At 44.9% G+C, this 23,316-nt stretch overlaps 1 protein-coding gene across 2 annotated transcripts in view; it reads left to right on the top strand.

Annotated features, from left to right (window-relative positions):
- The first annotated feature begins 5,893 nt into the window (after positions 1-5,893).
- The window catches only part of YBX3 (Y-box binding protein 3), a 35,776-nt gene continuing 18,353 nt past the window's right edge, over positions 5,894-23,316 (top strand). The window contains exons 1-4 of one of the 2 annotated variants that reach the window (XM_026660194.2): positions 5,894-6,243; positions 11,381-11,444; positions 13,896-13,929; positions 22,502-22,591. In XM_026660194.2, the coding sequence (XP_026515979.1) occupies positions 6,021-6,243; positions 11,381-11,444; positions 13,896-13,929; positions 22,502-22,591 (411 nt within the window). In that variant the 5' untranslated portion in view covers positions 5,894-6,020. The remainder of the gene's footprint in view (positions 6,244-11,380; positions 11,445-13,895; positions 13,930-22,501; positions 22,592-23,316) is intronic. The other variant, XM_026660195.2, reaches the window with a different exon arrangement.

Here is a 23,316-nt window from a genome sequence, read left to right as displayed (position 1 = left end):
ACTTTCCAGTGCTTGACTTTGCAACCTTCACGTTCTTTTTAAAATAGGGGTTTTTATGTAATTTAATTAAACAAATAAACCAAATCACAGAACACCAAGCTGGGAAACAGAAATTCATCACCAGGAATATTAGCTCCCAAATTGGGTCATCGGCAGTGTTTGTATGTTTAGCCACAACACAGAGCTCTGCTACTTGAGGTAACTGGTAGCAGTAGTAGGCTGTGTATCTGGATCAATACATTTTGCCAGTGGGTTTCACAGCTATTTACTGACAGCAGAGGAAGGTAGATGCTCAGCACTCCTTGGGTTCAATTCCAGGTTCTGGAGGGGAGCATGCTGTGTTGGTAATATATTATTAATAATTTGTATTTCTGTAGCATCTAGGAGCCCCAGTCATAGACCAGGACCCTATTGTGCTAGTCAATGTACAAATGCAGAAAAAGATGGTCCATGCCTCCCAAGGACTTAAAATTTACTCTTCTGTCTCCACCCCTGACCTCCACCCCCTTCCAAAACTGTCTCTGTTCCCTTCTCCTCCTATCCTCCCTCCAGCTCCTGCCCCCTTCCCCTTATTTGTGCCTCCCTATATACCTTCCAAACCCTTCCCCTCTCTCTGCCTTCTATCCAACTCTTGCCCATTCCTGTACCTTTCTCACTCTACTGCCTTCTGTTTCCCACTGTTTCTCCCCATCCCCCTTGTGGCTAATGCTCCCCCTGAATCCCCCATCCCCTCTGCTTTTCTCCACCCTTCAGCTCCTGCAACCCCCTCTCCCCATATTCCTTCTTGCCCCACCCCTTGCCCCACTTCATTCTAAATCAGGCTGCTTCCTCCTTCTTCTCACTGCCTCAGCACCAGCAGGGGGAACCTTGAGAGCATAGGAGAGATTTTTTGGCCTGCCCTAAATTTTGATGGCTGGTGCTACAGTGGCACAGAGCAGCCAAATGCAAGGAAAGTCCTGCTTAGAACCCTGGACTGGAGGCTGCTCTGTAGGGATGGCACCTATACAGTCTAGTCAGCTGGTAGGAACTGAGAGGGACTGAAGCATGCTTAATACAGACCGAATCGTAAGAGAATTTAACAGTCAAACTCTAACAAGTCTCTACTGAGCACATACAAACTGATATGGCTCATAACTTAGCCAACTTCCCACCTCCCCAACCCGCTAAAGTAACTTCCCTTGACTCTAGGATGACTTTCCCCTGCCAAATTTCAAGTCCCTGCTCCTAAGCATGGAGGCGCTAGAGCTTCTAAAAATAAATTCTTACAACCAATTCATTAATTTGAGGAAAACACACATCTCCCTCTAATCTCACTCTTGGAAACAGCTCAACAATTGTTGCTGAAACTTTCGAGAAATATTCAGCCAAATTCAGACACCCAGCATGTAAAATTTCAGCCCAAATTGTTAAAGTCTGGCAAAGTTATAAGCAACTGAATACAGGGTTTTATAATGGGAAATATCTGGCAACCTTAACTGCATCACCTATAATATCAGAGGAAAGTAACTGGTGTACTATTGGCAATTTAGGTCTACTAATGAATATAGAGAGGCATGAAATTAATGACTTGGATATACCTAAGATGACAAACTTATTTTTAAAAATTCATCTTCAACAAGAAGAATAAAGAAAAAATTACAGAATTGACTATGAGGAAAACCTCATTAAAACAGTTATTCATTAAAAACTAGGAAGAAGACTGCTTGGAAATATAAAGATAAAGACATCAGCCCCCACAAATATGTATCATAACTTATTAAGGGAGTTAGGAAATGAATTCTCTGTAGCGCAAGTAATTGTTTTTGACAAGTCATGGAAGACTGGTGAAAAGGAAATGTACCAATCTTCAAGAAAGGGAAGAAGAATGATGCTGGCAATCACTTCCCTGATACTCTTATTTCCCTATTAAAATAATTTGACAAATATTAAGAGGAAAAAAATTTAGAGAAGAATGTAAAAGCCATGAGCAGCAGGGCTTATAACTAGATTTTCCTGGACAGAGCTGAGTAAATTGTTTTTTAGACAAAACTGCACAATTAATGGAAGGAAGGAAACCAATAGCAACAGGTTTGGATTTTAATACAGCATTTTATTCAGTGTGTCACAAAATCTTACACTCAAAATTAATACAAACTGGCTTGGATGTGAATACTCATATGGATTGAAAATTGCAAAGGGCTATAACATAATTATAAAATAATATAATCTGCCAAGTACAGTATCGAGTTGAATCTATCTCCCCTTGTAAGTATTCTCACACTTGCTTCTTATCAAACTGTCTGTACTTGCTACTCTGAAAAGTATCGAGTTGAGGGGAGTTGTAAGCTCTTTGGAGCAGAGATCATCTTTTTGTTATTGGTGTGTTCAAAGCCTAGCACAATAGTGATTATTACAGTAGTCTCCATCTTCATGATTTAGAAAAGGGCAAAACCAATATGTTAATGAAATTTGTAAATAGACTCCAGATGTGAGTTGGAACATTGATGTCTGAGTGGTCAGCAATAACTAATATTTAATGATGCATTAACTCGAAGCCTGAGATTATCTGCATATCAAAATGGTTCGCTATTTCACTACTGATCATTTTAGTAAAAACAACTGCTACTTTGGTATTGTGGATTTGGTTTGTGATTGAGGAAAGGGCACTGTTACATGTTTTTCCCCCTGCTCTGACACCTGTCAAGTCCAGAGGCTTCTTCAAGGTTCACAAAAAGTTTCAATAATGCACGATTTTGCATAGTTCAAACCAGTACCAAAGTGCTCACTGGCAGAGAGTGCCTCATCTTAGAGGCATGTTATCAGTACCTTGGTACTCTTCAGCAGGGAATGCTCTTAAAATAAATTAACTGTCTGTTTGGCAGAGTTCTCAGTGAGATGAGGTGTAGCTGGACATCAGATGGGAATAACAGGTGTATAGGCCAAGAACCACATTCCAAGTGGTTCAGGCCTTGATATGCAGAAAGCAGTGGAGGGCCTGAATAGCCCACATCTGGGATAGGTTAGCGGCTGGATATCAGGGGACAGGTGGCAGCAGGGTCAAAGTAGATGTAGGTTCACACTTCTACCTCCTGGGGAAGGAGAGACATAAGAAGGGGGTAATGAAGGGAAGGGGAGACACTAGGACCTTGTCTACACTACATGGTTTTTCGAGAAAAGTCAGCTTTTGTCAACAAAACAGTGGAAGTGTACATACTTCTCTCATCGATGTCACTCTCCTGCTAAGCCGACATAATAAAACCACCTTGACGAGTGGCATAGAGCTTTTTGCAAGATAGTTAGAGTGATCAGCGTCAGTGTAGATACCTCACTTGGTTATATCACCCTAATTGGCCTCCAGGAGGCATCCCACAGTGCTCATCATGATAGCTCTGGTCAGCAGTTTAAACTCTGCTGCCCTGAAGTTATAAAGGTATGCACCCCTCCACCGTTTAAAGGTCCAGGAATTTTTGAAATTCCTCTTTCTGTTTGCTCGGCCTGAGCAGTTCACACAGCATCTTCCCAGTTGACCATGCTGGCTTTCTGCAGCAGATGCGCTCCTAAGTGGAGCACACCAAAACTGTTGGATCTGCTGAGTATATGGGGAGAGGAGGCTGTGCAGTTGCAGCTTCGCACCAGCCATAGGAATTTCGATATTTGAGCAACGACTTTGGACGTGGTCAGCCAACACAAGGAGTGTTGTGTGGACGTGCTTCACTGATGTTATTAAAGCGACTTATGATCGTCAACAATACTTAAGTTGACTTAACTCTGTAGTGTAGACATGGTCTTGTTGGTGGTAGAGCAGTAAGGAGGAAGTGATGGGGAGTGAAGTGACACGAAGAGGGGGTAAAGGATGAGGATGGAAGAGATCAGCAAAGTGGGAGGTAGAAGCATTGATGCAGGGGCAACAAGGACAACACTATAAGGATTTGGGGGGAGGGCAGGAGAGACAGACGGGAACGCTCAGCAAGAAGGAAAGGAGAGACATGAAGGGTATGTCTACACTACCCATGTTACAGTGCGGCTGCGGCAGCACTGTGACGTGGGCAGTGTAGTCACACCTTATTGCCGGGGGAAAGCTCTCCCGTAGATAAAAAATAACCACCTCGAACGAGAGGTGGTAGCTGCTCCCGGCGATATAGCGCTGTCTATACTGGCGCTTTTCAGCACTAAAACTTTTGTCGCTCAGGGGAGTGTTTTTTCACACCCCTGAACTAATAAAGTTTTAGCGCTGAAAGTGGCAGTGTATTCACAGCCAAAGACAGAAACAATGACAGTAGGAAGCTGAGGCTAGGTCTACACTACAGCGGTGTTCCGACCTAAGATACGCAACTTCAGCTACGTGAATACCGTAGCTGAAGTTGCGTATTTTAGGTCGGCTTACCTGGTGGTGAGGACGGGGGAAAGCCGACCGCTGCCGCGCTGCCGCCGACTCCGCTACCGCCTCTTGTCGAGGTGGATTTCCGGAGTCGACGGCAGAGTGATCAGGGATCGATTTTACCGCGTCCTCACGAGATGCGGTAAGTCGATCCCCGATAAACCGATTGCTACCCGCCGGATCGGCGGGTAGTGAAGACGTAGCCTGAGACATGACATGGGGCAGCAAAGGGTTAAGAGGAGAAGAGAAGGCAGGCAGTGAGGAGGGGCAATGAGTGGGGAAGCAGTGATATGGGGAAGCAACAGAGAGAGAAAAAGAGATAAGGGCAGAGAGTGGGAAAGAGACACCTGGCACAGGAGCAGCAAGGGGGAGGGGAAGGAGAGAAGGAAAAGTAGGCAGAACACAGAGGAGAAAAAGGCCTATTTATTATTATTATTATTACAGTAGCATGAGGAGAAACCCTCCTATCAACATTGCCCTAGGTGCTATACAAACACACTGTGCTTTCCCTGAATAACTTAATCTAAATTATTATTTATTCTTATTAAGGGATTTCAGTCCATGCCACCAGGAGCCTGTGAGACAAGGTTAAAGGAGAGAATAGCAGTTGATTTTCTGAAGAACTGGGGCTCATGCAGCTCTTATTGTCCTCATAGGCAGCAGCTGGGTTGACAGTATTTTTGAAAATCAGGCCATATAGTTATGTGCATAAATATGAACACAGAAGTCTAACTTTATGCACCTATATTTAAAAAACAACAACAAGGAGTCTGGTGGCACCTTAAAGACTAACAGATATTTTAAAAGCTTGGCTTTTGGGCACAGTTTCACTCTTTTCCCTGTGTAGTCAGTCAGTTTCCCCTATTTGTGAAGCAAGAGGAAAGAAAAAACTTTTTTTAAAAACATAGGAAAATGCGGTTGTAAACACAAAACTTGGCAGCACAACCCAGGGGCATAGGTAGGACATCAAAGTCCCCCTTTTTTTTTTTAACATTGATTAGATTTCAACTCGTTGTTGTTTTAAGATAGTGAAAGTTAATTTAAGTCACAGATGTTTTTATGTTTTATCAGATTCCTTTGGTAGAAATAAATGGGCCTAGATCTGGTCTCCCGCTGGTGCAAATCAGGAGAGAATCCACTGAAATCAGTGGATTTACACTAGTATAAAACTAGGCCCAAGTTGCCCATGTGGTGTGAGTAAGGCAGGACCCCAGGGCCCCTTTACCCCCAGCGGATTGCATGGGTGTGTGTGGGGGGGGGGGGGGCGGTACACGAGTGCAGAACTGGGCCCTGGGTGTGTCAATATGTCTTGTCCTCATGGGCCCCCGGGCTGTGTCAGTTCAGCACCCAAAACCCTGCTAATGATAAAATGGGGACGCGCACGCGCTCGCGTCTCACTCTCTGCAACTTTCCCTGCCCCGTGCGGAGCAGCCCCACGGGAGGCGGGGCCCGGTCGCTCTGGCGGCGCGGCCCCTTTAAATGCTAATGAGGCCGCCCCAGGCTCGGGGCTGGCCCTAGCTGACTGTATTAAAAACTTCGGCGGGGCCATTTTGGGGGCAGTAAGACCCAGCGCGGAGCCCGAGCGACCCAGCGCGAGACACCGACCCACCCGACGCGCCGCGCGCCAGCACGCGGCCACCACCGACCGCCCCGGAGAGACGCAATGAGCGAGGCGGCGCAGACCAGCCCCACGGCGGCGGCCCCCCCATCCCCCACCGGCCCCCCCGCCGCCGCGCCGGCCTCCCCGGCCCAGGACGCCAAGCCCAAGAGCCCCGCTAGCCCCAGCGCCCCGGCGGGCAGCGCCAGCGGAGACGCGGCCCCCGCCGCCCCCGCCAGTGACAGCAGCAGCGCGGCCCCCGCCGCGGACACGGAGAAGAAAGTTCTGGGTGAGGCCCGGCCGGGGGGCGCGCTTGGGGGGCGCGCGCACGGGAACCTGGGGAGCCGGGCAGCTCCCACGTGCGGCGGGCGGGGGCCGGTGACAGCCACAGAGCGAGCCGGCCCCGCCTCGGCCGAGCTCCCCTGGGGTGGGCGCGGGGGTCCCGGCCCGGCCGGGCGATCCGGGGCGAGACCCCCGGCTGGGAGCTGGGCCGGGCCGCCCTGCGCACGTGGAGCGGGCCGGGGATCCCGCATGTGGCCCCCGCGGCTGCTGTTGTGTCCGGTGCGGGAGCGCGCGTCCTGCGCCCCGGCTGCCGGGGTTCGCTGAGCTGACTGGTCCGCTCCGCCCCTGGGACTCGCGGCCGGGACCTGCCCCGCTGCGCGGCCAGCCAGGCCCCTTCCTCGCTGCTGCGCGGCCGCGCTTCCCGGGCGGGGGCGGGAGCGGGAGCGGCGGCGCTCACGAGAACGTCGTAGAAAGTCTCCGTGTAAACAGGGCGCGTCGGCCACTGAGCTGCGCAGCGCGCGCGCCGGGCCCGGGGGCCAACGCTCCGCAAAGCTGTAGGAAGTGCAGTGCCCTTCCCGCGGCCGGCTCCTCCGCCCGCAGCGCTCCGTGGGGAGCCTCAGGCTGTCAGCAAGGACGGGAGTAAAGGCCACGGGGGCGGTTCGACCTGTGTCCGAGATGGGGGGGGGGACAATTATTTGCCCTATTGTTGCAGCATGTTGGTCTCAGGGTATTACAGAGGCAAGGTGGGTGAGGTAATATTTTTTTATTGAACCAACTTCTGGTGAGTGCGACAAGTTTTTGAGCTACCTGGACCTGAAGAAGAGCGCTGTGTAGTTTGAAAGCTTGTGTCTTTCACCAGCAGACATTGGTCCAATAAAAGATAATACCTCAACACCTTGCTGTTTATAGTTGATATTCAACATCCGTTTGCTCATGGAGACAGACGGGTGTAAAGGAGGTTTCACGGTGGGAGGACAAGATCCTGGTGTTGGGAGAACTGCTGATTCCTCTCACAAGTAGCTTCTGTTGCCCTCATTCCTTTCGGGAAGATAGTGGCCTGTCAGTCACAGCGGGCATCAGAAGTGCCCCTGTGAGGATGCGTGCCTCTGTTTCACTTGACTCACCATGATCTGACACACTTGGACACAGTCTGTCGTTTGTCAATGAATTCCTTAAGGACTTCTGAATGTCCCAGGCGAAGGATGGAGATTCCCTAGCATCCTAGTGTAGGGGGGCCAGCACTGAGAAAAGTGCAGGCGCTTGGCCTGGCAGGAGAGCTTTTTGAGGATATTAAGTGTGGTAGCAGCGGGAGAGAGAAATGAGGAGCAGGTGGAATTAAAGCCAGGTCAGTCGGGGGGTCAGATACTGATATTGGTCATCAGCTTCCTAGACTTTGTTTGCAGTATTCTGTGTTTCCTTTAGTAGTACTATATTGGATCCATTTTGGGTAGATCAGCAATACAGCGTGGAGGTATGTCAGCAGTGTTCTAAGGGTATTTTAGCCATACTCGCACTAATCGTGGCATAATTTATCAGCATTCTGGAGTACAGTTCCTCTGGCAGTATTGGATTAAGGTTCTTTTGCAATATACTCTCATGGGCAAAGATGCATCGAAACAAGCACTCCTAGATCCAAACCTCAAACTTGTGCAAGTTTGGGTTCTGAACTGGATTTCTTGGTTCAGGCACACCTGGGATACCTCAGGGGTATATCAGCAGTTATGAATTCTGGAGTACTGCTGCTATCTGTTTCAATTTCTACTGGATAGAGTAGCTTGTAGGATGGCTTAAAAAGTCCTAATGTATTTTAGGAACTACACTGTTGCGTGCTATGTTTGCACTAGGGATGTAAAATGTTAACCGGTTAACTGATAAGCATCAGTCTTACCGGTAACGTATTCAGTTAATGTTTAAATGCCTAATGTGCACATAAAAAAAGTCGCAGCAATACCATTTCATAGTGTATGTGGAACTAGGTTCTATATTGTTAGGATTGGGACCATTGCTATGGAACTGACATCATAGGTGCGGGAACTAGGAGTGCGGGGTGTGCTGCAGCACCCACACGTATTACGCGACGGCCAGCCGCCGGGACCCCGGGTAAAACATAGGGGTGCTGCAGCACTCCCCTCGTCCCTGGTTCCTGCACCTATGTTGTGAACTTGTTAACGGTTAAATGGTTAAACGATTAACACAATAAAACTGGGGCTATGAGACTAACTAGTAGGGAAAAGGCCTTTGCGCTCATAAGGACTGAGACACTTGAATAGGCTTTCCAAAAGAAGCTTTCAAAGTCCTATGGTTACTGACATACAGGAGCAGATTAAAAAAGATGTCCTTGGGAATGAGGGTGGAAGGAGTTTTGCAAAAGAATGATAAAATCTTAAATTTGGTCTGATGTCAAAATATTGCTGTTGTCTGCAAACCAGCCTTATTGCTAGGTTGTGTTCGTGGGGTTTTTTTTGTTTGTTTGTTTGTTTTTGACACAGGGAATGGAAGGATAGCGCTTTGACTGCGTTGGTTGAAAATGCTCTCTTGAGCAAGTCTTTTATTTATCTTGTTAATCTCAAACTTCCATGTTAATGGCTTTGCAAATATGTATGCTAAGTGCCACTGAAAGCATATTGTAACACATGGTGAGACCCCCTGAATTTGATGGATAAATAGAAAAATTAATTACCCACCAATTTTTGTTGACTCTTCATTAAGAAAAAAATGAAACTTGTGTCTGAAGTTTCCTGGGAAATTATTGGTTTCAGTCTGAGAGCTTTCCATGGACCTGTTGAAATGAGAGGGTTGGCTTAATTCAGTTCCTAGTGGGACACGTGTGCATACCACAAAAATCACCTCCATGATTGTCATTTATTGATCCCCGTTTTGGCAGACTAACTGGAAAGGCCAGGGTACTGAACTCTCATCCCTAGAAATGATATCTCCATGGTGGGGATGAGATACACTTTTTTAAAATCTGTCTAATGTAACTGTGGAAGTTGTCAATGTAAGTAGTCTAGACCATCATGCTTAACTGTCTAGGGTTAGGTAGAGGTGTTCCCTGGTGGCAGCTTATTCCATAATTGCTAAGGCCCCCCCCTTAACTTGGGAAATTGTGGAAAATGCGGATTCCACAATATTAGGCTTCCATTGCAGTTTTGACAGCAGGAGTCCCCGCTTTCAGCCCTGGGCAATTTTGACAGCAGGAGTCCCCGCTTTCAGCCCTGGGCGGCCGACAGTGGAAAATTGCCAAAAAATAATAATGGACTTAATAAATAATTTTTAATAATTAATTATTTTTTCTAATTTTGCATGGCTTGTCCACTACTCAGCTGCAGTATTTTGACAGTCATCCCACAATTCACGTAGGGCCTTAATAATTGCCCTTTTTGGGGTTTCTTGCGCCTTCCTCTGAAGCATGAAGTACTGGCTTTGGCCACAGGATGGGGTGGACTGGAGGCCTGGATATTGATGGACCCCTGCTCTGATTGAGTATGGTAATATCTGTGTTCCTATCATTCTAGTTAAGGGTTTTGGCCAATTCTCTGTCCAGCTCCCTTTCTTTTCCTTGTTCTTTGAAGCAGGTATATTCAGTACAAATAAGTTATAAATGAAATTTTAAAGTGAATTTTATCTTTTAAAAATTCTAAAATTCAAGAAAGTCTGTTACTATTTTAACATGCATGTTTGTCTGCATATTATATCTGGCAAACTTATTTGGTTAGGGGAACAACCCATGCTATAGGACCGGGTGAAACTTGTTCCTCCAAGATAGTATAATAGGGTCCATGTGAAGGAGGGTGGTTGGGGACTGTTAGCAGAACGTTTCAAATCAAGAGCTGTGGAATTTTAGGGCTCAAGATCATGCTGAGTTCTCAGTAACTGTTGGATTCAGTTATCATGGAAAAAACAGACAAGGAGGAAAACATCAGAGACCAATAGATGAAACTCAGGCCATCTGTTTAGAGGTTCCCTGTTTCACTGATGTAGTCTTTCTTTTGATTTTCTAGAAAGAAAGGAAGAATTGGCGCAGGATATCCGATTATATCTGTATCCATAGAATGTAAGAGTTAGTATAAGAAAAAAGCTGTTTAGGGAAAACCAAGAGGCTCTGTAACTAGGGATAAAGGGGTGAAAAAGAGCAAAGGGTGAGCGTTTCCAGCAGGATATCAGAAAATATTTTCCTAACAGTAAGAACTATCAGCCAGTGGTATAATCTCCTTAGGGAAAGTATTAAAAGCCCCCCCTGCTCCACTGATGCCAGACAAGACCTGTCACCCACACTCCAGATGATGCAGCATGAGGTTCTCTGTGGTATTTTTCTGTCTGCTTCTAGATGTCCTGAGTAGGCACTCCTGCCATGTTTGCTTTTTGATAGCTGGATACTAGAGTTAAACACAACTAAGTGGTGCCCCAGTCTGGCAGCTGGATTCTCTGCTTGTATGTCCTGCATCTTGCCACAGCCCATGTTCAAGCTAGGGATCGCACATGGGGATCAGTAGGCAGCAGCTGGATTGTAGAAGTGGGAAAGATAGCCTAGAAGTGACAGATGTGATCCAGTGGTAAGAGAATTGGGATGGAAATCAGAAAATGTGGGTTCCATTCTTGGCTCTGCCACTGACTTGCTGTGTGACTTCAGGTCAGCGGTTCTCAGCCCACGGGTACTGCCAGGTTCCCCGCTGCATGGAGCGGAGGGGTCCAAGCTGCCCCTTCAAGTTCTGGGGGCTGGGGCAGCCGTCCACTCCCGGTCCGGGGCAGTCGTGTGGCAGGGGTCTAGGGTCAGGCTCCAAGCTGTCGCTGCCCTGCCACCTGGACCATGCGGTCCAGGTAACACATTGTGGACCATTGCTTCAGGTAAATTGCTTATCCTCAGTCTCCGTTCCACATCTGTGAAACAGGACTATTCATTTGTCCCCACCTGGGTAAAATAAACTGATAAACTAAAAAAGTGCTATGTAAGTGCAAAGTATTATAAGGAAGCATTTCTTTGACTATAATAAGGTTATGTTACATATTGGCCTGTCCTAAATAACTCCGTACAGTATTTGCAGGTGTAAAGGAAGGGGAACACACACCTGTTGTGTTTGATGCAGGAAGTTACTAGATGTGTGTTACTAGAGGGTGACTGATATTAATTTACTTTTAATTTTCAGCCACTAAAGTTCTTGGCACTGTCAAGTGGTTCAACGTCAGAAACGGATATGGCTTTATCAACAGGTATGTTTGTTATTATTGATAAATTTGTGCAGCACCGCAGTTCACATGCTTAATGGATCTATTAAGTCTTGAGCCTTCAAAATCAGGCTAGAAATCTCACAGGAAGAGGGGTTTTCTGAGATTTCTGGTATTTCCTGTTTCTGGTTGGGTTCAAAATACCACAAGGTTGGCCTGTGATGCCGCATTTTAGCTCTGATAGCCTGATAACCATTAAGGTTCTGAGTTAAAATCAGATGATAGGTGGATGTGGGAGGAAGTTATTGAACCTTTCCAAACGTGGGTGTGTCTGTGTTGTGGTGGGGAGGGGAACAGATTTGAGCTTTGGAGAAAGTTTTGGTAAAGGTGTTCTTACTTTCTGTCCAAACACGTTCACTCATCCCAATTACAGTCTCCACTAAAAATCCACAGTTCTATGTTTTATAGTTCTAGCTGGGCACAGACTTGAACATGCAGAAGTTACGGGGTATTCCAAAGCTCAAGTCCAGATCCACATCTGAATTTTGGAAGTGGTCCCTCTCTCTCTCTAATAGGTCAAACCAAAATTCTGGCTCTACACTCCCACGCTGAATTTTAAGAATCTGCATCTTGTACTCTGTCCACCCTCAAGGGCATCTTATCATCCACTCATGTGGGTTACTAAACTGTTTCTAAGTGACTTCAAGCAAAAAATGGGAGAGCTAAAAGCTAGTGGTACGTGGCTTGCTCATGAAAACACTGTGATAAACTTACAGTTGACAAGCTACAGAAACTTGATTATTAATATTTTTTTATTTTTTTTTAAATAGTTTTCAAACTTTTTTTTAAAATCCTCTGTCAGAAAATGGATATAGCAAAAGAATCCAGACAAGCCTCAGTTTAGGGAGTTCGATAACTCAAGTAGATCAGAGACGGGAGATAAAGTATTTTACATCATAGAAACCATTTCCAATACAGCACTGTATTGTGGCGGACTCCATGTCTGTGATGAATTAGAGAACGGGGATATGGAACCTTTCAGTGCAACCACAGCTCACTGAGGCTGGCTGCCCCTCATATAGGACACTTATATTGGGGATGGGGAGAGGGGATTCGATTCATGTTGAGAGAGCTCCATATCCCCTTCTATAACACAGTTTCCAAGGTCGTGCAAGATGAGGAGGGTAATGAATGGCTTGGAGTTAAGGAAAATAACATCAAGCCTTCCATCTCTAGGTCATTGGTTTTACTTCAGCCCCTCTGAGGTAGTGATTCTTTCCAATTATGTTCTCTCAGTGAAATGCATTTTCTGGCTCTCAGTCCAGTGGGAGAAGGCTCCGCACAATAAAACCATTATCAAAATTTGCACACTTATTGTCTTCCCCTACTTTCTCTGATCCACCCGTTATCAGTCCCAGTAAGGAAGCCAAACGGTTGAATAGGCCATAGAGATTTCCCTTGTTTCCTGGGAACATAGAGATTACACCCAATAGTGCTTCTAGTTCAGTATCCTCACTCTGACAGTAGCCAATGCCACATGCATCAGAGAGGGTGCAAGAAACCATATAGTAGCCAATTATGGAACAACCAGCTTACAGGGGAAGTTTCTAACCCTTGTTAGTGCTTGACTTCTATGCCTGGAAATAAAAAGGTTTATATTCTTATACAATTCTATCTTCCTAAATCAGGAGGAGCATATTTGGGAGAAGGGCGGGGGGGAAGAGTCCCTCAGATTTCTTGACTGTCAACTTAGCACCTTTTCACAAGCCACTGTAAACAGTAGCGTGGTACTGAAATTCTTTTGGAGTATTTAAGAGTTCCTAGCTTCTGCATCTGTGTGCGCGCACTGGATGTGAGTTCTCTCAGATATGTGTCAGCCTGTATCACATGCAGAATCCTATACTGGGTGGAGGATTGTCTAGACAACCTAGTAAGTTTTGCTCCTTGATTTCATACGTAGCTCTCCCCCTCCCAGTGAGTATTCCTAGTCCCTCCTCTCCTGGGCTGTTTTGGGTTTCAGTGTAAGGGGAGCTATGTTAACAGCTGTGCACAGTCCTGTTGACAGTCTCACTTGACCTGTGGGATAATGTGCTGGGAGCTTGAGTTGCAGGTCCTGTGGTCGTGGAGAGGAGAGGGAGAGAATATAATAGCCTGGCTGCCTATGTCAGACTACACCTTGGATGTCTGTCCACAGATTACAGGGTGGTCCCTGGGGAAGATGGAAAATCCCCTGCTGTTGGGGAAACGATACAGAGGGAATTCACAGCCAGGTCTGAATGGAGAGACAGAGTAGGTTTGTACTGCACGTGGAATCCCAGGGGGTGTGTGCCCTATGGAGGCTCCAGGAGATGTATTTCCAGGTTCTGTTCCTCCTTAAAAGAGGTACATGGACTGGTGAGTTGAACCCCAGGGACTATCTCCAGTAAAGCTGCAGGCCTAAATAATCAGATGCCCCATGATTACATCTCTCTCTCTCTCTCCACACTTTTTCCACAGAAATGACACAAAAGAAGATGTGTTTGTTCATCAGGTGAGTGAGAGGCAGTGGACTGTCTTTTTGTAGATTTTATACATTGTAAAACTTGTTGCCACGTACTGTCCATACTCATCTCTCAGCCCTAGTCTCTCCTTATGAGTGCTAAAGGCGTCATCCTGAATTGCTTCAGCCCCACATGTATCACTGACAAATTTCCTTCTCTTAGCCACTCTCATTATATGGAGTTAAAGGGGTTGTCCTAGTCAGAACTCTCCCAGCTTCCTCTGTGTATAACAGTTACAGATCCCCCTCTCTATCTTTCATCTCCTTCTGTCTTCTCTTGCCCACTGTGGTTTAGGCAGGGGGCTTTTTTCTTTCCAGCAGGGTAACTGCTCAGTTGGTGTGGGGGAGGGAGTATCTGGCTCAAATAAAGTGAAATGAACCTTTTTCCCCCCTGTTTTCTACCTCATTCTCCCACCCTCCTTTTCTTCTGCACCAGACCCTCTGTTGTTCATACTCCTGGCTTCCTTTCCAGTCCTCTCACTCTTCTTTTCTCCTTTTCATTCTTAGCCCTATTCCTCCTCTTGCTCTACTATCAATCTCTCCTTCTGTCCCCTTTCTTGCCATTCTTGAAGGAAAAGGATCCAATCGGATCCTTAACCAGCCTGGACATTATCAGCTGTCACAATGTGAAACAGCTGCAACCAAGAATGACAGGCAAGAGGGAATGCACCAGTTGTGACTGGGCAGGGAGTGGTCAACAAGAAGCCTGCTAGTGCACATGGGGTTCCCTGAGCCATCAGCAGGTCATGCTTTTAAAGCGTTTCCCTATGACCTGGGACTTCTGTTCTGAGATTTGAGGATGGCTGCGACCTCCTGAGGGTTAAATGTTCATCAGCTATCTGTATTTACATCACACTCATTACTGTAATATCTGAGAGATGCACATTTGACCAAGAGGTTGTTACCCACACAAAATTCTGTTACTCACACACTTTAGGGGCACCCACCTTTACTCAGTTCCTAGGGCTCAAGGCATAACCCTCTTAATTTAGGCACCCATCCATACCCCATTCCTGGGGCTCAGGCATTACCTTAGGCTCTAGGGCACCCACCTTTACCCCGTTCTTAGGGCTTAGGCGTGATCCTGTTAATTTAGGCACCCACCGGTACCCTTCTGTGGTCTCAGGGCATTACCTTACACTCTGCGGGTTTGCAGAGTCTTTTACCAGTGAAAGAGCCTTACACAGTAATATCCTACTTAACCTCTATTTATTAACAGTTCCCTACAAAAATGAATGCATACGCTAAGCATACAATGCTCACCACTCCCAGTCTTCTTGATGGCCAGTCAGGATCAGGTCATCTGATCTTGGGGCTGTGTCCTGGAGTTGGTTCCCAAGAACTTCCTTTTGGACCCCAGTTTATATAGTGAAACTTGAGTCCTGCTTAACCAATACCTTAACCAATCATTTTACTAAAATATTACTAAACAATTTTCCAACCAATTCCAAAATCTTGTAAAACAATTCTTTAACCCGTTATACCTTCATTAGTTTACACCTAGCAAAATTAATTATGTAACAGGCAGAAACAATCAACAGACAGAGACCATACAGCTAAAGAATAGTGAAGGGATAGCTCAGTGGTTTGAGCATTGGCCTGCTAAACCCAGGGTTGTGAGTTCAATCCTTGAGGGGGCGATTTGGGGCAAAAATCTGTCTGGGGATTGGTCCTGCTTTGAGCAGGGGGTTGGACTAGATGACCTCCTGAGGTCCCTTCCAACCCTGATATTCTATGATTCTAAATGGGGGACCATAAAGACAAAACAATAAAGTAGGGATTTCACAACCACAGCTTGTCGATAAGTGATTTCTTGCCAGACAGAATGCCATCAAACAAAGTTTTCTTGAACCGTCTTAAGATCTGTTTCTTTATCTGGTGATGGTGGGTACTATTAGGACAGGAATGTGAGGATGTGACTTTCTGCTTCTTTGCTAATGGCTGCTGCTCTTCTAATATGGCTACAGAGAAAGGCTTTAGGCCTTAAATATGGCTACAGGAAAAGGCCTTATCCTTACAAGGTTACGTGCATTCCCTGTTGGGAAGCTTGTCCCAAACACCTGAAAACAACAAAATTTCAAATGCTCCCTGATGAGCTAGCACCAAACCTTAAGCACCAAAAGCACAGGCTTCTACCACTTAAAGTTAAAGGAGTAACTCCATCAAGTGTAAGAGGTTTTATCCTCTGTGTGAGCCAGCCACTAGAAGCAGATGAGAGACACACATAGTCTGCATGTTAAACAATGGTTACTGTGTATGTGTATATAACATTACTGGTGCTAAGGATACTCCGCTTGGTGGTGTGACTGTTCCTCAGGGTGATAGGAGTCAGAATTAACCTCATAGTTTTTAAGAGTTTGTGAACATGTTAATGAGAGATGAGACAGCAAGGGTGTTTGTGTGTAATTAATTACGATTTATATTGCATTAGGGGCGATGGCCTCATGTGCTAGTCATTGTACAATATCTCCCTGTCCCTGTCCCAAAGAGCTGACAGTCGTAAGTGCCAGGCTATAGGCAGCAGGTGGATACAGCTAACAGATGGGGTCAGCACAAGGGAACCGTGAGATATTGGCCATGATGAAAAAGGTGATAGCAGCAAGTGAGCTGCCTAATCATTGTCAAACTTTTAATAGGCATCATGGCAGTGAAGTATTTTTAAGGAGAAATTTAAAGAAGGACAATGAGGTGGCTCTACAGCTATTTACAATGGCATGGGAGTAGGCACAGCGGTGCTTGTTGAAAAGTTTTTAAAATGGGCTCTCAAGAATGGCATTGTTAGCATTACTGCATAAAAGATTATGGTAGATGAGGGTTCTTAAATGTGAAGACTAATAGTTTTGTGTTTTGATGCAGCAGAGTTTCTACCCACTCTCTTTGTCACCACTTTGTTCCTGTCCTCAGAGAAGGGGAGATGTGTGATTCCCATATGTAGATTAAGGAGCCATAGTGGGAAGATGGGGAGAATTTTTGTCCTTCCAAAGGTCAATATATGGGTAAAGTGGATGGGTAAAATCCTCTAGGAGTGTGCCCTTTGAGCAAAATCAGGCCTGATGTTAGTGAGTGAAATTGCATTTATTTCAGATGTCTACTTACTCTAGGATTAAATTTGTCCCATTGTCTCAACATCCATAACTAGACTATTCTGGCTGGTCTTAGACTTGGTCCAGGATTTGATGTTCCTGAATTCATGCTTCCTTCCCTTTCTTTTGTTGTCCTACCACCCTGTCAGGAGCCCTAGCCAAATGGCATTTGAAACTCTGAAGGATTGACCACCTTCAGGCAATACTAGGCAGTTGGAGTTGGTATTGATTTAGTGGGAAGTGATATCCCCACTGCAGTAGTCTGGTTTTCCTGGTAGGATTCCTAACCAAGTACAAACTAAACCAGCCCCTGCTGAATTTATGAGAGCTGGGAGGGATCTCAGCTCCCCTTGGGATGGTACAGTGATTCAGTCAAGCAGATTGTGGCCTGCCTGAGTGAGAAGGAAAGGGAACAGTCAAGCAGGGAGTGGCAGTTACAAAGTCCTATCAATCACGTACACAAACATCCTGCTCTGAACTGCCTCTTTCCTCTCTGGGTAGTGACTGTTCCCTGCCTCTGTGGACTCCTCCCCCAGCACTTGGGAAGTGTGGAGGAGGGGTTGGATTACACATGTAATCTCTTTAGAATAAGGCTGACCTAGTTGAAGGGACACACCCACCCTCCACTCACACAGTGGGAGGGGAGCAGGCAGATCTTATGATCAGGGTGGGGGTTAACACTCTTTATTTGCTGCTATTGGATGCTATTTATATATACACAGCATACAGATTAAAATACTTCTCTCCTTAGAGCATACATGGCTGCTTTGTATTAACAGTTTCTCTCTTGCCATGGCTCCAAATCATGCAGAATCTGGAGCTAGAAAGACCTATTTGGCCTCATCTTGCTTATCGTTCTTGGCCACGGCCTGATCATTCTTTGGTGTGTTATCTAGGTCTCTGTCTATTACCAGTTATAAGTGACCCAAGTGATGTGCCTCTACCATTCTCATTGGGGAGGCTATGGCTATTCCAAAATGAAATAAATGAAGAAATATTTCCTGGAACTTTCCTCCTGAAATTTTAACTAATTTCTTTTAGTTGCAGCCCCTTTAGCATCCTTAAAAGTCCCTATCCCTCTTTGATGTTTAAGAACATAAGAATGGTCTGACCCAGTACGGCCAGTTGTCCATATAGCCCAGTATCCTGTCTTCAGACAGTAGCCAATGCCAGGTGCTTCTGAAAGAATGAACAGAATAGCAATCATTAAGTGATCCATCCCCTGTCATCCACTCCCAGTTCTGGCAACCAAAGTCTAGGGATACCCAGAGCATGAGGTTGCATCCCTGGCCATCTTGGTGAATAGCTATTGATGGACCTATCCTCCATGAACTAATCTAATTATTTTTTGAACTCTGTTATAGTTTTTGGCCTTCACAACATCCTCTGACAAAGAGTTCCACAGGTTGACTGTGCATTGTGCGAAAAAATATTTCCTTTTGTTTGTTTTAAACCTCTGCCTATTAATATCATTTGGTGGCCCCTAGTTCTTGTGTTATGGAGAAGGAGTAAATAACACTTCCTTATTTACTTTGTTCACACCAGTCATGATTTTATAGACCTCTATCGTATCCCCACTTAGTTGTCTCTTTTCCAAGATGAAAAGTCCCAGTCTTATTAATCTGTCCTCATACAGCAGCTGTTCCGTATCCGTAATCATTTTTGTTGCCCTTTTCTGAACCTTTTCCAATTCCAGTATATCTTTTTTTTGAGATGGGGCGACCATATCTGCACACAGTATTCAAGATGTGGGCATACCATGGATTTATATAGAGGCAATATGATATTTTCTGTCATATTATCTATCCCTTTCCTAATGATTTCAAGCATTCTGTTAACTTTTTTGACTGTTGCTGCACATTGAGTGGATGTTTTCAGAGAACTATCCACAATGACTCCAAGAACTTTCTTGAGTGGTAATAGCTAATTTAGAGCCCATCATTTTATATGTGTCGTTGGGATTATGTTTTCCAATGTGCATTACTTTGCATTTATCAGCACTGAATGTTATCTGCCATTTTGTTGCCCAGTCACCCAGTTTTGAGAGATCCTTTTGTAACTCTTCGCAGTCTGCCTGGGACTTAACTATCTTGAGTAGTTTTGTATCATCTGCAAATTTTGCCACCTCACGGTTTACCCCTTTTTCCAGATCATTTATGATCATGTTAAATAGGACTGGGCCCAGTACAGACCTTGAGGGGGCACCACTATTTATCTCTCTCCATTCTGAAAAATGACCATTTATTCCTACCCTTTGTTTCGTATCTTTTAACCAGTTACCAATCCATGAGAGGACCTTCCCTCTTATCCCATGACTGCTTACTTTGCTGAAGAGCTTTTGGTGAGGGACCTTGTCAAAGGCTTTCTGAAAATCTAAATATACTATGTCCACTGGATCCCCCTGGTCCACATGCTTGTTGACCCCCTCGAAGAATTCTAGTAGATTTGCGAAGCATGATTTCCCTTTACAAAAACCATGTTGACTCTTCCCCAACAAATTATTTCATCTGTGTGTCACAATTTTGTTCTTTACTATAGTTTCAACCAGTTTGGCCGGAACTGATGTCAGGCTTACCGGCCTGTAATTGCCAGGGTCGCCTCTGGAGCACTTTTTAAAAATTGGTGTCATGTTTGCTATCTTCCAGTCATTTGGTACAGAAGCTGATTTAAATGATAGGTTACAGACTACAGTTAGTAGTCCTGCAATTTCACATTTGAGTTCCTTCAGAACTCTTGGGTGAATGCCATCTGGTCCAGGTGATTTATTACTGTTTAGTTTATCAATTTGTTCCAAAACCTTTTCTAATGACACCTCAATCTGGGACAGTTCCTCAGATTTGTCACCTAAAAAGAATGGCTCAGGTTTGGTAATCTCCCTCACATCCTCAACCGTGAAGACTGTTGCAAAGAATTCATTTAGTTTCTCTGCAATGGCCTTATCAACCTCAAGTGCTCCTTTAGCATAGATCATAGAATCATAGGGTTGGAAGGGACCTCAGGAGGTCATCTAATCCAACCCCCTGCTCAAAGCAGGACTAATCCCCAGACAGATTTTTACCCCAGTTCCCTAAATGGCCTCCTCAAGGATTGAACTCACAACCCTGGGTTTAGCAGGCCAGTGCTCAAACCACTGAGCTAGCATCCCTTAAGGTTCTTTCAGCAGTGGTCCTGAACTGTGAACTGTTCCTTCATTTATAATCTGTGTATTTTATTTTGTTTCAATTTTGAATGAATTCAAAATAATTTTTTTGTCTCTGTGTAGTATAGCTCCTGAATCTGTCCATATACAATATATTTCTATTATCACCGTTTTATCTAATTGAAATATTCAGAATTGCAATCTTTCTGTCCATAAATCTCATAATACCACATTTGAAACTATCCGGTCTGTCCTCGGTCACCATAGAATCTGGGCACCTCACAAATTTGAATGAATTTATCCTCACTATACCACTGTGATATAGGTAAATCTGGTATTAGTTTCATCATTTGACAAATAGAAGTGTGCCAGGAGACACTGAACCAGATGAAATAATGTGACCACAGTCACACAGAAGTCTGCATCACAGACAGGAACTGCACCCAAATCTCCAGATTTCAAGTCTAGTGCTGGTATCAAATTTTCCTAGTTTTGATCTAATCTGTGTCCAGGTTTGTTAATTGTGATACCTAGCTCTTATATATAGCATCTTTTCATGTGAAGATCTCAGAGCGCTTGACAACACTTCTAGGTATACTTAATCCTGCCTCAGCACAGGAAGATTGCTTAGATGACCTCTTGAGGTCCCTTCCAAACCTACATTTCTGTGATAGTGCTTCAGGTAAAATCTTTGGCATAAATTGCATTGACTTTAGTAGATGTAGGGGTAGCCCACTAATTGCTCAAGGAGCCTTTCAGTGAATATGGGCTGAGTTTCTGTATCATATAATGGAAGAGATATTTGACCCTAGGTGTTTGTCTGCGTAGCAGAACCAAGGGCAAGAAGAGGAGGCCCTTTCTGAAAGTCACTTAACACCTTACAGTTAAAAGGTCATTAATAATGCCAGACCAAGTAGCATTAATGGTTCTAGCCCTCTAGAACCATTGATAGTGGAACAGAGCCCAAAGCCAGAAGTTTTGCATAGTTTCAGATTTTGTTGCAAACACCTTGCACAGTTCTCCTGCATTCCCTTTGTTGACACTTTGGGGGCACTACTGGATTAGGGGGGGATGGTCTGGGTAGAGGGATGCACAGTTAATATTGCCATCCATCAAGAGATTTCAGCCCAACTCCCATCTGCCCATCTCTCCTTGGCTGTCCACAGAGAAGAGAAATTCAAGATGCTGTCAGGGTAGTGTGGCTTCTTGTGCCTCTGTCCTCTATGGTCTCTGAAAGGACGTCAGGTCTTGGGCCTACTGCCTGTACCTGTGTCTGTGTGGAATTAGGTCAGGACCTAAGTACGCTATCCCATGTATACCAAACACTTATCGCCATGCAGGTCCAATTGGGTTTCAGGCACTTGTGTCTCCTCCCTTTGGGGACTTGCAACCAATGCAACAACCTTCTTAAAACAAAGGACCAGAGCATTAGAGAAAAAATGGCATATTTAGTCTAATCTAATCTTATGCTTCACCACAAGCAGTTAGATGAACTTCCCTCTTGAGTTACAGGAACAGAACTAACTTGTATCTGTTAGCAAGTTCAGATCCTCCTGTGACTGAGCATCTCTCAATCTGATTCTCTGACCCTACCCTGTTTGAACTTTTTTGGGGGGGAGTGGGGGATGCTGCTTAGGAAGAGGGCTAGAACCATTAATACTACTTGGTCTGGCATTATTAATGACCTTTTAACTGTAGGTGTTAAGTGACTTTCAGAAAGGGCCTCCTCTTCTTGCCCTTGGTTCTGCTACGCAGACAAACACCTAGGGTCAAATATCCCTTCCATTATATGATACAGAAACATCACTGTAGTGAGAGCATTAAGAGTATTTGTCACAGATACCATGGTACTCTTTGAACTATATGGGGAGAAAGTGCCAATGTGGATGCCAGTGGGGTTGTAGGGATGGTCTAGAGCATCAGAGGGTGAGTTAGGACTCAGGAGACCTTAGCTCGGTTCCTGGCTCAACAGCAGACTTCCTGTGTGACTTTGGGCAAGTAACTTTATCTACTTAGTGCCTCTGTTCGATGTCTAAAAATGAGAATAATATCTCTCATTACACCCTGTGAGGTAGAGGGTATGCTCTGTTAAGGATTGAGTGGTACTGAGATAATAAGATGCTCAAGGTCATTTAAATCACTGATAGTGCCCTTTCTGAATAAAGCAGAGTGAGGCTGTACATGAATAGTCTGAGATTGGGCAGAGGCAAAGGTAGCAGCCACTCCATCTCCTTGCCGCGAGCCACTAACTTGCTATCGGGGAACTGCTCTGGGAGAATCTGATTTCTGTTGCATTCCACCTCTGACTTTTGATCAAGGTGACTGTTTTGTCTCTTTAAAGACCGCGATCAAGAAGAACAACCCACGGAAATACCTACGCAGTGTTGGTGATGGAGAGACTGTAGAATTTGATGTGGTCGAGGGAGAGAAGGTGAGAGACTCTGAGAGATGGAGAAAGGCCTAAGTGGTCTTGGGTAGTCCATTGCCATCTTTCTCCCAATGGGGTTGGATGTAGGATCATTCCTTTGTATACATCCTCTAGTGCTCTGTTCAGTCTAGTGATAAATTACTCCACTGATGGAGCTTCTACTATTTCCCTTGGGAGACTATTCTCCTGTCTAATAAATCTTTACAAAATATATCAGGATCTCCACTTTGAAATTGTTTTTCTTTAATTTCATCCCATTACTCCTATGGGTTATAAAATTTTCTTATTTGACTAGATTAATTTTTTTAAATAGGAAGGCTGTAGGTCTGTACATGCACATTTTTGTACCCTACTGAATAATTCTCTCTGTCCTTGGTATTTGAACCCTTCAAATACTTGTAGATTCATGTTTCCTGTTAATTGTCATTTATCTAATCTGTAGATATTCAGGGTTGTTTTTTTGTGTTGTGTGTGGTTTGGTTGGTTGGTGGTTTTTTGTTTGTTTGTTTGTTTTAGTTTTTGTTCCTCAAAATTCAATTAAATTTTTCTGGCCCTCTGATCATTTTGCTGATATCTTCTGAACTCCCTATAGTTTGTGAATCTCTTTCTGGTAATGAGGTTGACAGTACCTGGCCTGCTTGTGCATTCTTGCCATATGAGGCTTGTGAGGAGTGGAAAAATAAGCAGTGTCAAAGAAAGATGCTATTTGGAGGGAAGACAGTCCCCTC

The sequence above is a fragment of the Terrapene carolina genome, unplaced genomic scaffold, assembly GCF_002925995.2.
Source record: "Terrapene carolina triunguis isolate 2854851 unplaced genomic scaffold, T_m_triunguis-2.0 Scaffold740, whole genome shotgun sequence".
Classification (NCBI taxonomy): domain Eukaryota; kingdom Metazoa; phylum Chordata; order Testudines; family Emydidae; genus Terrapene; species Terrapene triunguis.
The sequence above is the reverse complement of the archived record's forward strand: the minus strand, read 5'-3'. Positions and strand labels throughout refer to the sequence as shown.